Source organism: Canis aureus, chromosome 10 (assembly GCF_053574225.1).
Source record: "Canis aureus isolate CA01 chromosome 10, VMU_Caureus_v.1.0, whole genome shotgun sequence".
NCBI lineage: Eukaryota > Metazoa > Chordata > Mammalia > Carnivora > Canidae > Canis > Canis aureus.
The window spans coordinates 67,630,798-67,644,605 of NC_135620.1; the positions used below are offsets into that span (position 1 = coordinate 67,630,798).

General features: G+C 38.4%; 1 protein-coding gene across 6 annotated transcripts in view; it reads right to left on the minus strand.

Moving 5' to 3' along the window:
- The window catches only part of LPAR1 (lysophosphatidic acid receptor 1), a 131,611-nt gene that overhangs the window by 54,416 nt on the left and 63,387 nt on the right, over positions 1-13,808 (minus strand). For all 6 annotated transcript variants that reach the window (XM_077912883.1, XM_077912884.1, XM_077912882.1 and 3 more), the window contains exon 3: positions 687-1,434. In XM_077912883.1, the coding sequence (XP_077769009.1) occupies positions 687-1,434 (748 nt within the window). The remainder of the gene's footprint in view (positions 1-686; positions 1,435-13,808) is intronic.

Consider the following 13,808-nt stretch of genomic DNA (forward strand, 5'->3'; position numbering starts at 1 on the left):
AAAGGCAAAAGTTATCTGAGTGCATATAAAATAAAATCTTGCTCTTCACCTTAAAATATGAATTTCCACCACTAAAAACATAAAATTAATGAAAATATAAGTTTCCATAAAGATATTCATAGAATGCTATTAATTCCAATCCATTTTGCACAGCAAATCTATATGAAACCATGGTACTAAAAAAAAAAACAAAAAACAAAAACGAAAACAAAAAAACATGGTACTATTACCTCCATGTATGTAGTAACAACTACAGAATGTGAAAGATAACCTATTTAGAAACAGTCTCATAAAAATAACTATATATGAAAACATTCATATTATATCAAAGCACTTACTATCTGAAAAGCTGTAATGAAGATTTGTAAGGCAAAAGTAACACAATTTGGGCTGTAAGGAAACCTTTTGAAAGCTGGTATTTTCGATACTTGATAGCTAAATTCATTAATGACCTCTTTCACATCATCATCCTTTATAGTACATCACTGAGACATTTCTCCAAAACCAATCTATGATGGTAGGAAGACTTGCATGCTGACTTCTTCACAGACATTTGCTATGAAGTGCCTCATGCCCTTGTAATTTCTGCATGTTCATCGGTTGTCTACCACTATCATAAATGAATATGGTTTATATGAAGACACTGATAACCCATAAAGTAAGTTAACAGTCAAGACAAAACTTACCAAGCACAATGACCACAGTCTTCAGAAGACTCATCATGGTATCCCGATTCCGCCGGGGTCCAGAACTATGCCGAGACATCCTCATAGTCCTCTGGCGAACATAGCCAAAAATATGAGCATAGAGAACCACCATTACGACAAAGGTCACCAAGTTGAAAATGGCCCAGAAGACTAAGTAAGAGTCACTGTAGAGGGGTGCCATGTTGGAACAATTTTCAATATCACAGATGCAGTTCCAGCCCACACTGGGTATAGCACCCATAACGATGGCCATAGTCCAGATGACCACAATCACCACCACCACCCGCCGGTTGCTCATCCGTGTGTGGAGCTGCATGCGGAAAACTGTAATGTGCCTCTCGATTGCAATAGCCAGTAAGTTGGCCACAGATGCCGTCAAGCTGGTGTCAATGAGGCCCTGGCGGAGGAGCCACGTGCTGACAGTCAGCCTCCGAGTGTTGGGTCCTGTGTTGAACATTAGGTAGAAGTAAGCCAACCCAGCAAAGAAGTCTGCAGCAGCCAGATTAGCCATTAAGTAATAAATAGGAAAATGGAAGCGGCGGTTGACATAGATTGCTACCATGACCAGTAGGTTGGCCAACATGATGAAGATACAGACAGTGATTCCAAGTCCCATCACCAGCTTGCTCACTGTGTTCCATTCTGTGGCAAGATACTTTCCACTCCGGTTATAAAAGAAGGCAATGGACTCATTGTAGAAGCACTGTGGTTCATTCATGGCTGTGAACTAAAAGAGAAAGGAAGAAAGATGAAAAAGAAAGAAAAGAAACCCACAGATCCAAATTTAAAGACGTATAGTATGGTAAATGTGGCAAAAAAAAAAAAAAAAAAAAAGCAAAGAATCTGAAAATCTGATCCTGCATAATATTCTATTATTATGTTGAAACCCCAAGGCTTTACACTGTATTACTGTCCTCAAGATTAAAGACAGCTGGAGTTAAACAAATGACAAGGTCTGTGCTTGGTGGTTGCATGTCACTGAGGTCTACGAGAAAAGCCACATGACCCAGAAATCTTGCTTAAAATACATGAGACAGATGAAAATTTTGCAGAGAATTGCAATTGGAATATTTACCATAGTGATACCTATTTTGACCTGTTATTTAGGGAATCCGTAAACATAGTTGGTTTATGGATGGGGTATTATTGCTCTATTATTCTGCATTTCTGTTCTCACATAGTATGTTCGATCTGTGACAGTTTGTAGTGCAAATCCCCACAAGGACCATCAGTACCAACATTTCAAAGAGGTCACTATGCATCAAAGCTTCTTTGCCCAAAGCCAGCATTTGCTGTTCGACATTCCTGTGGTCAGCACTGTCTACCCCCATGACTCCTTATCCCCAGAATAGCATTTGTTAACCCATCTATGACGTTTGAGAACTTTTTTCTCTTTGGAGGACATAAGAAATACGTTACCTAATGTAACCTCCGAAGAGCAGTTGACACTTTGGCACCGCTCTACAAAAAAAGTGAAGTGTACTTCAAGTTTTGCTAGAATGTGAAGTGATAATGTTTTATTATGTGTTTTCTTATTTTTCAGCATCAATTAGGATATACTCATTTATTAATTATACTCACTTGAGTCCAAAAAGGACTGAGCAGGTTTACAACAGAATATAGGTGCTCAATAAAACTGTTTAAAATAAAATGAGGAAATAAAAATATATAGAAGAAATGAGAAAATTTCACATCGGAGAGAATAAAATCACTTTTCCCAAAGCCCTGAGTGTGTCTGAGAGACTCCTAAATCAGGAATTTAAGACTGCTCATATCCTTTTTCTTTTTATCTTGTATGTTTAATCGATGACTTAGCAAATCTGAGTTTTAATCACTATTTTTGATCAAATGTTCTATCGAATATCCATAGGTTGTATGTAAATGTTTATCAAACACTGAACCTTCCCAAACAGTGTGAAATGTTTATTAAATGGTTAGTCTTCTGACTTGTCCAGACATCTAGTCTCTCCTCATTTAGACTCTAAGAGCTTTTAGATTATGTTTCTATCATTACACTTACCATGAGCATCATTATTTATCAGCTGTCTGTTCCTTAAGGAGATCATGGCCCAAGAAAAGAGTGAAGACCTTGTCTTACACATCTGGGTATCTTTTGTACCTTCCAAAAAGTCTCATTCTTTGGAGATCTGAGAACCTGGGTTGTTGCATCCCATTCCACCCCAAATCTTGCCAGTCATCTAATTTTCTTGCCTCTCAGTCTCTTGACCTCATTTCTAATGACCTTCTATTCCATTATAACTCAGCTGCCCACTCCCATGGTCACACCCTGAACTTCGTAACCACTCAGAACTGTCATCCTTGGAAATAAGTGAGACATTTTAATTACTCACCACACTTCCCAATTCTCCAATTTTCTCATTTGATCCCCAGTACATCAGTTCTTTGAAATCACCTATTTCCTTAAGCATCCCACTTTTCCCCCACTGGAGTGCTCTCCCCATCTTCTCCTTTTTCCTTATATAGCTTAGATTTCCTAGTTTTTGGTTCAACCTCTTTCTAATACAGGAACACATTCTCGAAGATTCTGAGGTCAGATCCTTCAGAATTCAATTTTTTTCTGGCCTTAAGAACAGTTACACAGTAGATAATCCTTGGAAAATGTAATATCTCCATCAAAATTTGGAGCCTTGTTCTATAATCATACACATTATTTTCTTTAGCAAAATATATTCATATATACACTAAATTTCATAAATTCATTCTGCACTGGTTTTGTCACTAAGTGAAATATGAAAAAATCTTCAGTTTTCAGACCTTGAATTTTTTAACTTCAGGTAAGGTAGAGGGCACCTTCCTCTTTTCGTCTACTTGTCCCAGTGTACTTCCATTACAGTTTCTTAGAATAAAGAATAACACCAGTTTTGGATGAATGCAGTTTGTTGCCAATTCCATACCGACACCAAGGCTAAATTCATGATGTCTAACCTCAACTTCAGGACTTCTGGAGCACAAGGGGTCTGGTTTTCCCATACTCTCCCTGTTAAGCGTCTACTAACTGGTCTACTTTATTCCACCTTCGTGACCACCAGCATTATTACTATGGTGGTTTCCTAAGTGTTCTTTCTACCCAGCACCAAGCTCCTCTCTCCAGTGATCTTTCCAAAAGACAAAGTTGACCAAGCTATTCTACTGAAAATGCTTCAATGGCTTACAAGTGCACTTAAGATAAAAATCTATACTCTTCAACCACCTTATCAGGCCTCACCTGCCCTCCAGACTCACCTCAAACTATTAATGACTTCCAACTCTCCGCTTCAGCCCTACACAACATGTTGTGCTCTCCCTCATCTCTGGTTCTCAGAACAGTGGTTTCCTCTACCAGGATCACTTGAAGGGTTTCTAAAACAGATTTCTGGCCACATCCTGAAAGCTTCTGGTTCAGGAGATGTAAAATGGGGATCCACGTGACACTGATGCTGCTGGTCCAAACACCACACTTTGAGTCCCACTGGCCTAGAACAACCTTCCCTCAATTTTCACCTGGCTCCCCTGTTCTCATTCTTCATGCAGTTGAAAGGTTATTCTTTATAGTCAGTTTCATAGACATTCTCAAGTCTAAGCAAGGTGTCTTCTACTACAATTATCCCACAACAACACTTAGCACACTGTATAATAATTGCTCAATTAACACTTCCTATGAGAACAGAGAGTCTGACTTTCTTGTTCATTGTTGTATAGCATCCAATGGTTAGATTAGATGCCCACTATATATTGGCTACATTAATAAATTAATTTCCAGAAATGTTTAGACTTTACAAGTTTCCTTTCTCCAAAGGATATACATACAATATACCAAAAAAAATGTATTACCTATAAATGTAAAACTCTCTTCTTTCTTTTAGTCCCTATAGCCATTTACTTTCTCTGAGCAAGTAGATCTTTAAATCAAATACCAACCACATAGTTTTTCACAGCATTCCAACTTCCAAACATCAACTGCTACAAAGTTAAGAGATGGCATGTGCAGCTTCTTCACTTTTACCAACACAGAAAAACTAACCAGTCAAGGGTGAAAACATAAAAGGGTAAATGGTCTTTTGAAGCCACAATATACCAAAAGAAGAAAACTGATGGATATTCCCTGGTGGTATCCCATATATTGCATCAGCAAGTGGCAGGTGTCTAAGCCCTCTGCCATCTCTTATCTCTCAAAAACTTGAATAGTAAACACCATGCCACATTTAATGACCTAACTTACATGATTGTCTGAACTCCAGTTTTGTCATCTGTGAAATGAGAAAATTGAGCTAAATTGTACATAAGGGTAATCTCAATTAAAATTCTAAACTAAGAGAATTCTGGGTAAGGACGTTATACTTCATAAAAATTGCCAGCGCAATACTGAGACAGCACAAAATATGACCCGAATGTAAACAGTAAGGGTAGGATATGCCTGAGAAAAAGTCAGAGGGATGTCAGCTAGATTGAGCGTTAACAGGACTGAACTGAAAGAAGAATAAAATCTCCTCTCTTTTTTATCTGCTAAAAGCAGCAGGCCTGGAATATAAGTGAAGGAGACCCAGGCAGAGCTGCCAACTACCCTTTCCTCACTTCTTCAGGCCCCAAGGGCATTAGGCAGAAACCCCAATCAAGCTCTGGGAGACTCTAACTCAACTCTGATGGACTATAACACATTCAGACAGTCTTGCCTATAAGGATACAGCAACAGAAAAAAAAAAAAAAAAAGATCGAATACAGTAAGACAAACATGCAACCTCAAAAGGAGAGGACCATTCCGAAGAACAAGAAAACACCTCCCCTTGAGCAGATTTATTGGGGGGGGGGGGGATAGAGGGGAATAAGGTAAAAAGAAAAAGATTAAATTATAGGATATTTCTGATTTGTATTTTCAAATGTACATTGTTAGGGTACTAGCAGTGAAAATAGAAAAAGCCATCATAAACAAACAAACAAACAAAAATAGCCAGTAAAAGCTACATGGAGATTGTAATAGTTTCCTAACGCTATTGTAGCAAATTACTACACAGCTTAAACATAAGTTTATTAATTTTTTTTTGTCCTGGAGGTGAGAAGTCCACAAGAGGTCTCTCACTGAGCTTAAATCAAGGCATTAGCAGAGCTGTGTTCCTTTCCAAAGGTTCTAGGGTGAGTTTTTCTTGTGTTTTTCAATTTCTAGAGACTGTCCACATTCCTTGGTTCAAGGGCCCCTTCCATCCTTAAAGCTGGCAATAGCCAATCAAGTCTTCTTCATATTGCATCATTCTAATACTGACCCTTCCTGCCTACTGCCTCCATTTCCACATTTAGGGACACTTGTGATTACACCTGAGCCCACCTGGATAACACAGGATAATCTCCTCACGTCAAAATCCTTAACTGACTCACACCTTGCCCAGTAGAGCAGCATATTCATAGGTCCTAGAGGTTAAGTAATGAACATCTTTGAAAAACCACTCTTGTGCCCACCAAAGAGATAAAAATACAACTTCTGACTTAAACATAGCAATTTAAGCAATGAAATAAAGTGTAAAAATTCCAGAAAGTTGAAATGGCAAGTCTAAGACATATTGAAGAAATTCACCCAGCACTCAGAAGAGGTCAGAGATGAGAAGGATAAAAGGAAAGGATGCACAGAGATGGAAACATCTAGGAAACCAAGAAAGATTAGGACAAAGCTTCAGCAAGATAGCTTGAAACGTAAGTTACTGCTTAAGAAGAAGGATCTCAGATTACTGGCTTGCATTTATATAAATTACAAAACAGAGTTAATTAAAATTAAAATTTTACCTAAATTTTAGGTATATAGCTTGGTTAGATATTAATTTTACCTAAAATTTAGGCATATAGCTTGGTTAGATTTTGGAATCTCAAGGGTGAAGATAAAAATTCTTTACGTATTAAAAGAAACAAACAAACAAACAAAAAGCAAACAAATGAAATATCTAGGAAAGAGAGACAACAACACAGGATATCACCAAGCCCCTGCTATAGAATTCCAAAGGACAGAACACAAGCAATCAAAATCTCCATTAAAGGGACGCCTGGGTGGCTCAGTGGTTGAGCATCTGCCTTCAGCTCAGGGTGTGATCCCGGGGTCCCAGGATCCAATCCCGCATCAGGCTCCTTGTATGGAGCCTGCTTCTCCCACTGCCTGTGTCTCTGCCTCTGTGTGTGTGTGTGTGTGTGTGTGTGTGTGTGTGTGTCTCATGAATAAATAAAATCTTTAAAACAAAACAATAGAGCAAAAACAGTGGCAACAAACATCAAAACCCCCAAAATACAGACATCTAAGTAACTGTTCTTCATATGGTTCTAAAACTTAAAGCAAATATCAAAAATTATTGACAGTATACTTATAAAAATAACTCAATGGAATTAAAATCACCTTATCAACAAGATCTTGAAATGAGAAGTATGTAGTAAATGTTCATTTTCTCTTATTACTCAAGAATCAAGACATATTACTTCAGTTATAACAATACTTCTCAAAAATTTTTAAAAACCACCTCATCGAATAATTATCATATTCATCATAAGAAATCTGGGGAAAACAAACATGTAATCAGACAAAACTCAACACTTTTTAGAGGTTTGTTATGCTTAAAATCCAAATCACTGTATTTTGAAATTTCTCTGTAATAAAAGAAGTTCCAGAATTCCGCACTGCCCGAGGAACAAAGATGTAAATAAAACAGGATTATTCCAAAAATATTGTCCTGGATGCTAAAAAGAGAGGTCCACACGCATGCCCTTTTCACATCCACCAATTACATCTCAGGATGATGGGGCGGAGGGAGGAGGCCTCTTGGCTGCTCTGCAGAGCAGATGTTCCCAATCTGCGAAGTTTACCTCACCCATCATGTGATCTCAGGAGAAGTCATAACAATTCCGCCAAACCTGAACTCTAAAGAGGCACATACGGTGTTCATCTTCACTATGAACTTCATTTATTTGTGCATTCACAATTTACGGAATGCCAGGTAGGGGAGGGCATCGCACTACACCACATCTCGGAGGGCTCCCAAAATGATACCCCTGGTGCCTGCTGCAGATCCTCTCACAGTCAACCTGCTGTGAGTTTTGATCTCCTGAAAGACAATAATATAATTCACTGGCCAGGTGGAAAAGAGAACACTTGGCAAAAGCTCACAGCCTGGTAATTAAAGCTTTGTGATTTAGTAACTAGATTTAAAAAAAAAAAAAAAAGTAAATGTGTATGCAGCTGACATTCTAAAAGAGAGATTTTACTCTCTGCTGGATAAAGGACCAGTAATATGATATAAATCAAGTGTAGTTATCCACTTCTGCTAAAGTCCAACAATGGAGTGAATGCGTCTTCCTGATTCTGGTGCTGGGGACAGCTAATTGGTCTTCAGGTAAGGCCCGTAACTGCTCGGGATGGTGATTTTCTTATTTGCGAGGTAAGGTATGAATGCTAAGGCCCCTGCAAATCAAGCTCCTCAACTTAAATAATCAGACCTTCTACACATTTCTTCCCCCTTCCCCCCCAAAAAAAAAAGAAAAGAAAAAAAAGAGCACAGAATTCAATGCCATAAGTCTCTATTGAGAAAAAAATAGTTCTCATCCCATTCAGAGCCTTAAATGAGAAACAAAAAAACTGAAATGATCTGCTGCTAGAACTAGTAAATGGGTCACAATGCTGATAGAAACTACAAATGTTTGAAAGTTAGTATTCTTTTTGTGGGGAGAGGGGAAGGGGCCTCCTTCCAGGGGCAGAGAGGGAGGGAGGAAGGGACAGAGAGTGAGAGAGAAAGAATCTTCAACAGGTTCCATGCTCAGAGCAGAACCTGACACAGAGCTCCATCTCCCGACCCTGAGATCATGACCTGAGCCAAAATCAAGAGACAGATGCTTAACCGACTGAGCCACCAACATGCCCCTAAAAGCTAAACATCTAACCATACGTGGAGAATAGGCAACTACAATATTTTCGAAAGTTCACCTTAAAAGGTACACAAGATGCTACTTCTTATACAGTAACAATGTATGTGAATAGGATGTAGACACATGTAAAGAGAAACTATGAAAAGCAAATTGCACACCCGTGAAAATACTTTGTAGCTGCTACAGCCCCTGGCAAGGAGCAGAGATAAACTGGGCAACGTTATACTTATCAAATTTCCAAAGAGAAAATTTTGAGTTGGTCCTAAGAGGAAGGAATGAAAAAGAAAAAAAGTCACTAAAAGGATGAAGAGGTTATGAGAAAATGTAATCCTCAATGCATTCTTGAGTTAAAAGGGAACCCCAAGCCAATGCAATGGGCTGCCCTGGAGGCACACTGTTAGATTATGGAGACAGGGCATTAAATATTACTGGAAAGAAGAGGAGCTCTGAGCCTTGATGGGGGCTGTGGGCTAGAACTGAGAACAATCACTAAGCTAAAAGTCTTGAAGATCTCCTTATTAGTAAAAGAGGAGACCAAGAGAAAAAAAAAAAAATCTATCCAGTTGCCCTGGGGAAAACAAGGAAGTCTGTCTCAGCTGAGGCTCCAGGCTAGGAAACAGATAAAAGTCTCCCTTCAGAGTCATGACCCCAAGCCTATAAATCATATACAGTTGCAACCTGAAGTTCAACTACCTGTCAAGTGTGTGAAGCCACAGAAGGGGAATGACCACAAACCATGGTCCTGAGCATGTGATATCTGCATCCATTTCCTGCTCCACGTTGCCTAGCACTAAGGAGCAGCAGACCTCTCCAGAGAGCTGGACCTCTGTGCAGCCCCAACCAAACACAAACTCACCGCCTGAAAGAATAAGGGCACACCGAATACCGCAGGTGAGAACCAGCAGAACAGTCGGCAGCAGGAGCAGCCCCAGGGATATCAAAGATTACCAGAATGTGAGATTTAACATGCATACTTGACGTGAAGCCTCAAGGTAACTCTCTTTCCTTGATGCAAGCTTTCACTCCAATGTCTCCGCTCTCCTCTTAAATGCTACGATCTTCAGCACTGTACCTTCCATTTGTTTCCAAACCTCCCTAAAATTACTTGATATTACTGTTTTGTTTTTCAGAAACTTGAGAGGGAGAGAGAATATGTGTACCTGCAGGCAGGAGAGACAGAGGGAGAGAAAGAATCTCGAGCAGACTCGGTGCTGAGCATGGCATCAGATGCAGGGCTCGATCTCATGACCCCAAGATCATGACCTGAGCAGAAACCAAGGGGTGGACGCTTAACCAAATGAGCCAGGTAGGCACCCCCTACTCCTTTGGTTTTATATTTTCAAAGTTTATTTGGTTATCTTTGTTTGAAGGCAACATAATTATATTACAAGAACAAACAAGGAAATTAAGAACAAAAGAAATTGATAGCCAATTTTTTTTAGGAATATAAACAAGAGCTCCTGAATATATTACATATCCATAATATATTATACATTTATATATTTACATATTATAATTATATTGGAACACTTATGTAATCTACAAATATAATTTTATATAGTAAGACTAGGGTTTAATTCAGAATGCAAAGATGATCTAACACTTAAATATCTATTAATATAATTCACCACACAAACAAATTCAAGGAAAGAAAAAAGGCCAATGATCATCTCAATAGATATGAAAACTGTTTGGCAAATTGTAGTGTCCTTTCACGTTGATTTGGCAATCTAGATTTTGAAGAGAGCTTCTTTAACTTAATAAAAGATTGAACTAGCAAGTGTCATTGTTGATGGAAGTATTCCCTTTTAAAACAGAAATGAAACAAATTGCCAATTTTTTGGTATGCACTGGTGGTGATGGCCAAACAGTAAGAAAAACAAAAACACAAAAACAAAAAACAAAAAGAATTGGAAAAGAAAAAACGTATTGTTTTTCACAAATGAGATAATCAGTTACATAGAAAATACAAAGATGACTGTATGAATAGAGTTTAGCAAGTCTGCTCGATGAAATATCAAGTCACATGAATCAACTGTGTTCCTACAGAAATGCCAAAAAAAAAATTTAGGTCATTATTTTAAGAACAATTCATTTACAAGAACAATATCTCTAATGTTCCTAAGTCTAAATAGTCAAAGCTTACAAGAAAACCCAGACAGAGAAAATATTTTAGGGGTAGAGAAAGATATTAAGATGCCAATATTCCCGATATTAATATATTAATTCATTGCAATAAAATAAAAAAGCCCAAAGGGTTCATCATAGCGTTTTGACAGGTTCCCTGAACATTGATATGGAGGTATAAATGAGTCAGAATAACTTGAAGAACAAAGAACCAGATGCCCTATAGAATGCCACATTTTATTTTAAAATCATAGTAGTTAAGACATTGTGATATTGTCACAGAAATACTTGAGTGGCCCAAAGGAATAGAGAGCCAGAAACATGATGCGAGACATGCTTTACCCAGCAACGGGGAAAATGGCTTAACTGTTCGTCTATATGAAAAAATAAATTATCTATGCCACATACACAGAAATCAACTTTAGGTAATATAAAGACATGTGAAAAATAAATCTCTAAAACTTTTAGAAGAAAATATAGCATATATTTATAACCCATAGATTTTTTTTTTTCCAAACAAGGCCAAAACAATGACTAATTAGAAATTTGAGACTTTTGTGCTGCAGAGAACTTAGTGAAAAGAAAAGCTGAAGACTAGGAGAAGTTTTGGCAATGCACACATAAAAAGGCTTACAGCGAAACGCAAAAAACTTACTACAAGTCAAAAAAGGAAAAGCCAAACAATCCAACAGGCAAAGATAAGGATGGGTAATTCACAGAAGAGGAAACCTGAATGGCCAATAATCACATGAAAAGATAATTATCCTTAGAAGGAATCGGAGAGAGTTAAATATCAACTGCAGTCAGATACAACTTATCTCTACCAGGTTGGCAAAAATTAACACATCTGAAAACATCAAGAGTTTGTGAGGATGGTCATTTGGTGTTTGGTGGGAGGAGAATTGAGTACAGCTGCTTTGAAGAACAGTTTGGCCCAAACCACTAAAGTCGGACACGTCCATACATGGGATGGAGAGATTCTAACCCTAGAAAAACTCACACGTGTGCCCAAGGAGGCACGAGCAAGACTTTTCATTGCTACTCTTCTACGACACTGAAATGTCAGAAGCAACATCATGATGCTATTCACCAAGTAGAGAAAGGGAAAACTGCAACATAAACAGGAAGGCACAGCAGTTAGAAGGAACAAGGGAGAGCCTTCTGTGGGCTGATGGCTAAAGCAGTTTGTGCAGTGTGACACAGTACACCAATCTCCGGAATGTTAAAAACTTGCAGAAATACTAAATATTGTTTCTATATTCCCACGTATGTGTACATATCCACCAACACATGCAGGGACATGACAAATATCAACTTACAACCTGAGCCAAGAGGGAGGTGTCCAACACTGGCTAAGACTACAAGGGATGTCGGCTTTACCTGTAATTATTTGTTTCACTGATTAAAGGCCCAATGATTTTGAAATGATTACATCAAAATGGTCAAATTTTACAAAGCTGGGTAATAGATATTTCACTGTTTTATAACACTCTCTACACTTTTCTGTATGCTTGACATATTAACACACACACACACACACACACACACAGAGCTAATTGAGTCCAAGTCCCGGCCAATGGGTTGTGTTATCAATAAAAGAGGGAGTGGAAGGAGGGAGGGGGAAGGGTAGCAACAAACACTATTGCTAGACTTCACCAGGCCCAAGAAATGAATAAAGAATAAAATCTTTTTTTATGATAGTCACACAGAGAAAGAGAGAGAGGCAGAGACACAGGCAGAGGGAGAAGCAGGCCCCATGCACCGGGAGCCCAACGTGGGATTCGATCCCGGGTCTCCAGGATCGTGCCCTGGGCCAAAGGCAGGTGCCAAACCGCTGCGCCACCCAGGGATCCCAACAGGGATCTGGGGGACGCCTGCCTGGGTGGCTCAGTAGTTGGACATCTGCCTTGGGCTCAGGGCATGATCCTGGAGTCCTGGGATCAAGTCCCACATTGGGCTCCCTGCAGGGAGCCTGCTTCTCCCTCTGCCTGTGTCTCTGCCTCTCTCTCTCTCTGTGTCTCTCATGAATAAATAAAAAAATAAAATCTTAAAAAAAACAACCCTGGGTATGGATGGACTGATACTTCATTTGCAATTTCCTATTTTCTGGGAGACAGGGAGGGTATGGAAGGTGCCATCATAGATAAGTAGCAGCCACTGAGCTTATGAGGCCTTAGAAGTGGTGAGATCTGAGTTCAAATGCCAATTATTTAACACTCCCCTCTCAAGGCCTTGGTTTCCTCATCTATAAAATGGAGACAAAAATGTCACCCACTTTTAAGGATGGAGTGCTTATTACTCAGTCTCTGTAACATCTGTTCTCTTGAAACTTTTAAATTCAATAACCCAGAGAGCTTGACCTTCATAAACCAACGAGCACCTTCCAAACACAAGTTTCTTGAACTCACAGATGAAAATAGGAAGTCATTCATCCATGAAAAAAATGAAAAATTCTTTTCCATTAGCCCCTTTTTTTGTAGTCTAACAGCAGAATGTTTCCATTCTTATCTTATTCCAATTAAATTTGTTTTTCTTCTTACAGTGATATGGGTGTGGATTGGTATCTCTTTCTTCTGATGCTTTATCTGTCCCTACACAAATTCCCTACTGCTTTAATTCAGTATAACTTTATAATAAATTGTGATGTCTGGAAGAACAGCTTTTCCTACCTTGTTCTTCTTTAAGATGAAATCATTTATTTTTGACCTTTCATTTTTTTATATAAGTGTTAGAACTAACTTGTGAGGTTCCCCCCCAAAAAAAAATTAGGATTTTTATTGTGATCACATTCAATCTAGAAAATGTGTTTGCAGGGAACTGACATCAAATCAATGGATCTTACAACACATTGACACGATGTCTATGTAAGTCTTCTCTAATATCTACTAAAGTTTGATAAATAATCTCAAAAAACTCTTACACCTATTTTATTATTATTCTTAGATGCTTGATACCTTTCATATACTTACACATTGCTCTTCTGGATAATTCTTTCATCTAACAGTCGTTTCTTTTTTATTACTGAGATATAATTGATAATATTAGTTTCAGGTGTTCAGTTTTTAAAACTAGAATTATTTACCTATT